The sequence below is a fragment of the Oratosquilla oratoria genome, chromosome 2 (assembly GCF_046742065.1).
Source record: "Oratosquilla oratoria isolate Oo_2021 chromosome 2, ASM4674206v1, whole genome shotgun sequence".
NCBI classification, from domain to species: domain Eukaryota; kingdom Metazoa; phylum Arthropoda; class Malacostraca; order Stomatopoda; family Squillidae; genus Oratosquilla; species Oratosquilla oratoria.
In genome coordinates, this window is record NC_134778.1 from 34,203,343 (window position 1) to 34,208,342 (window position 5,000).

At 38.6% G+C, this 5,000-nt stretch overlaps 1 protein-coding gene across 1 annotated transcript in view; it reads left to right on the forward strand.

Moving 5' to 3' along the window:
- Nucleotides 1-4,485, forward strand: part of LOC143038066 (actin, muscle-type A2-like) — a 5,404-nt gene extending 919 nt beyond the window's left edge. Inside the window, exon 2 of the mRNA XM_076206967.1 lies at nucleotides 2,819-4,485. Within this exon, the coding sequence (XP_076063082.1) occupies nucleotides 2,847-3,977 (1,131 nt within the window). The 5' untranslated portion in view covers nucleotides 2,819-2,846 and the 3' untranslated portion in view covers nucleotides 3,978-4,485. The remainder of the gene's footprint in view (nucleotides 1-2,818) is intronic.
- Nucleotides 4,486-5,000: the final 515 nt, after the last annotated feature.

Consider the following 5,000-nt stretch of genomic DNA (forward strand, 5'->3'; position numbering starts at 1 on the left):
TCACAAACACATACATCCTCACACCCTCAGCGCGCCTATACCCTAACCGCTGCCAAATCCACTCTCAAGCGAAAATTTATGCAAACCGACGTCCTTACGCATAATGAACTATACATAACTGTATTTGAAAGCATAATTAACTTCCTATTATCTGATACAAGAACTTATGCTCGTATTCGTATTCGACATTCCTGGACTACCATACCGTGTACCCTTTGGAGGAACGATGACAACGAGAGTTCTTTTATTTGGTGGTTCACTAAAGATGCAGTCTCTTGTCAAGAAGACCAAACTTAGCTCAAGTACGATAAAGGTCACCTTGAAACAAGTTGATTACAGTAGAACCACTGTTCCTGGTGTAGTGTTTAGCTTCATGGCCTTTCTCGTGATGCAAACCGTTATTATCCTCTTTGACGAAAGAGAAGGGCGTGCGCGCGTTCGCGTGTGTAAGGTTACAACATTGCTCATAAGACTATATTTAAGATATAAGCCCTTATCCGAGAGGGTAATAGTTGTCGATCATAAATCAAACAGGTGATACAAGATCATAGTGATTCACATACATACATACATACATACATACATACATACATACATACATACATACATACATACATACATACATACATACATACATACATACATACATACATACATACATACATACATACATACATACATACATACATACATACATACATACATACATACATACATACATACATACATACATACATACATGCATGCATGCGTATATTCATACACGAATATACGCAAGCACATGTACCGTATACTACAAGTTTACATACAAGTAAAACGCACATACATACACACACATAGTGTGTGTATGTGTGTATGTGTGTGTGTATGTGTGTGTATGTGTGTGTGTGTGTGTGTGTGTGTGTGTGTGTGTGTGTGTGTGTGTGTGTGTGTGTGTGTGTGTGTGTGTGTGTGTGTGTGTGTGTGTGTGTGTGTGTGTGTGTGTGTGTGTGTGTGTGTGTGTGTGTGTGTGTGTGTGTGTGTGTGTGTGTGTGTGTCTGTGTGTGTGTGTGTACACATAAGAATGCCGAGTGGTTTAGAGAATCACTACTTAGGCGAGAGGTCAGGAAAAGGCTGTTCGAGTGTACCTGGAGCAGCGGGTTCATAGTAAGGGGATACTACATCGACTTCCCTAGTACATAAAGTCCGCCATCAGGAAGCACCGTCATAGCCCTCTCTAAGAGTGAGGGGCGATAATGTAAAACAGAATCATATACATATACATATACATATACATATACATATACATATACATATACATATACATATACATATACATATACATATACATATACATATACATATACATATACATATACATATACATATATATATACATATACATATACATATACATGTACATATGCATATATATACGTATATCCATGTACATGTTTGTATACTTTGGCACAGGTTCTCTTCGGTGTATAATGAGTTGAATATGAGAGCTTCTTCAAAAATCAACATTCTTTCTGATATTCTAAATTTCCCTGACTATAAACCTTGCTTCGGGTGGGTGACGTTTATACTATAAAAAGATGTCTTCAGAATAGCAGATGTTGTATACTGAAGATGGCTCCTTATGCTTGAAACGTCAAATAACATGGAATATATTGGAAAACTTGTCTATGCTCAACTATCTGAAACAAGTTCTTTAGCCAGGAAAATTAAGAATATCAGGAGGAATAGTAGTAAACGTGGAAATATTGTTTTCAACTCAGAAAATATATATGTATATATTTATATGAGAAAGTTTGCATACACTATGGTATTGTTGAGGTTATACAGGAGCTTTTTTCAACTCTAGGAACATCCTTTTAGGAAGGCGTAAGATTGTTGAGCAGAACTCCAATAGATATTTTTAACTAGATATGTACCATTTCTCCTCTCTGATGATGACCGAGTCAGGTCGAAAGACGTCAAGATAGATTTAAAGAGATAAATAGTTCAAAATGTTTTTCCTGTACTTCTACTTACCTTCAGCTTTCCCAAAAGAATGTTATTAGCGTTAGAGAAAATTTCCTGTAAAAACTCAACAATAGTATTGTGATTGCGGATTTTCTTAAAGCATGGTAATATGTATGTATGTATGCATATGTATATATATTCATATGAACGTACTCTCATAATTTATTCATATCTGTATAAAATGCGTGTATCATGCCTATAGTGATGTGTCTCTCAGAAGTTCTAATCAAGTTGGAATTCAAAACCAATTGCTAATTCATTAGAATTTTCCTTCTCACTAGAATTACTCCGACACCTCCTGTCCTACCTTATCTATTATCTTATATTTCTCTTCAGTGTTATTTCTTATATACTTAGTGTGCAAGTAGCTTAATCACTCTATTCTGTCTCTATCTTTCCACTGGGACCACTGGAAGGCATTTGAATTGGCATCCTTCTTTCATCTCTCAATTTTCCCCTAAGCTCGGCTTCTTCAGCAACTAAGTAACAACACATTCATTTTCTTATCTCGAAGCATAAATTTGAGAGTCCATTGCATACTTTTCTAAATCTTGATCGCTTCATCTCATATGCAGAAGAAATCACAAAGCTTAACATGACCTTTGAATACTAGTTCAAATCTTTAGCATACTTGATAAAGATCTATCAAAAACAGCAGTCAGTTGATAGATACGCCATACCATCATTCGTACTACCAAAATTTACATAAACTAAAAATTCAACTTTATGAAGACCAAGTATGGTTGCGATTATTTTACAGAGATCCATGTGCCACAAAAATTACTAATGATATTCCCTCTTTCCTTTGTAGTTAATACCACCTTCAATCAAATTCCACCATGTGTGACGACGAAGCCAGCGCTCTTGTTGTGGACAATGGCTCCGGGATGGTCAAGGCCGGCTTCGCCGGTGACGACGCTCCTCGAGCTGTTTTCCCCTCCATTGTAGGCCGCCCTCGTCACCCCGGTGTGATGGTCGGTATGGGTCAGAAAGACGCCTACGTTGGTGACGAGGCCCAGAGCAAGAGAGGTATCCTCACCCTCAAGTACCCCATCGAGCACGGCATCATCACCAACTGGGACGACATGGAGAAGATCTGGCACCACACCTTCTACAACGAGCTTCGAGTTGCTCCTGAGGAGTCTCCCGTTCTCCTGACTGAGGCTCCCCTCAACCCTAAGGCCAACCGTGAGAAGATGACCCAGATCATGTTTGAGACTTTCAGCTGCCCCGCCATGTATGTGGCCATTCAAGCTGTTCTGTCTCTCTATGCCTCCGGTCGTACCACCGGTGTTGTTCTCGACATGGGTGATGGTGTCACTCATACTGTCCCCGTCTACGAAGGTTATTGTCTTCCTCATGCTATCCTTCGTCTGGATTTGGCTGGTCGCGATCTTACTGCCTACCTGACGAAGATCATGACTGAGCGTGGCTACTCCTTCACCACCACGGCTGAGCGTGAAATCGTTCGTGACATCAAGGAGAAGCTTTGCTACGTCGCTCTCGACTTCGAGGGTGAGATGAACGTGGCTGCTGCTTCTTCCTCTCTTGAGAAGTCCTACGAGCTACCTGATGGCCAGGTCATCACCATTGGTAACGAACGCTTCCGCTGCCCCGAGTCTCTCTTCCAGCCTTCCTTCCTGGGTATGGAATCCGTTGGCATCCACGAGACCGTCTTCAATTCCATCATGAGGTGCGATATTGACATCAGGAAGGACCTGTATGCCAATAACGTTCTGTCTGGTGGCACCACCATGTACCCTGGTATTGCTGACCGCATGCAGAAGGAAATCACTTCCCTCGCCCCCTCCACCATCAAGATCAAGATCATCGCTCCTCCTGAGCGCAAGTATTCCGTCTGGATCGGCGGTTCCATCTTGGCTTCCCTGTCCACCTTCCAGGCCATGTGGATCACCAAGGAGGAGTACGACGAATCCGGCCCAGGCATTGTCCACCGCAAGTGCTTCTAAACGAGTGGCTAACTTTAAAAATTACTATTTATTTATCAATTTATTTTCACTTTCCCTAAAACGACTTTCATATTGTGCATACTAAATACAAGTCCTATTTATTTTATAAATTCCAAATAGATAAAATAGTTTTACTTATATAAATATGTTGTGTTTTTTAGACCCTCCTTTGAAATAGAAAATATTTTCATCAACAAAAACTTTTTACAATTTTTGTTAATCGATATAGCCTACACATAATCGTTTAGAACACCACAATTGGAACTCTGGCGTCCTTCACATGAAAACCAATGAAAACATTACTGCTAGTGTAGTTTTAGTGTTTTTCACAGTGTTTAAGGATGCCAAGGGAATTTTTTTTCGAACCATATCAAAGCGAATGAATGTTAAATACAAAAATCTAATACAGCATATCATTTAGATGTTTATATGATTTTTCATACTTCAAGATTTATCATATTGTACTGTACCTATTTTATGATTAAGCCTAAATTAAATTAAAAGTAATTTCATTGTTTTATTCCATATTTATCCAGTATAAAGACACTTTCAACATGTTATCTAACCACTTTCGAACTTTGAAGATCTGTTTCTAGTCTACTATAATTGATAAAAAGATACAGAAAAGATAACTTTTATAAGTTATGAGCATTTCATTACATTTTGGAACAGAGTTGATAGTAGAAGTGACAAAATTTTGTCTGAGTGTTTACATTTGACACAAATTATGAATGGGACTTTGGAACAAACAAACAAAAATCTGATCAATTACTGTTTAGTGATTGGAACAAAGTGGGTAATCCAGAATTAGTGATGAACCTTTCAGACAGACAACTTTCAAACACGGAAATTCAAGCACTCTCGTTAGGTATGAAATTCGATGTTGGAATTCACAAAAAGAAATTTAGTGAATACTTAAACAAAAACTATATACGGTCAATGGAAGATGTAGACAAGGGATTCATTCAAGGTATAACCACATGTTATCAAGCGCTAGCAAATACTAAAAAGTGCGCAATTCAT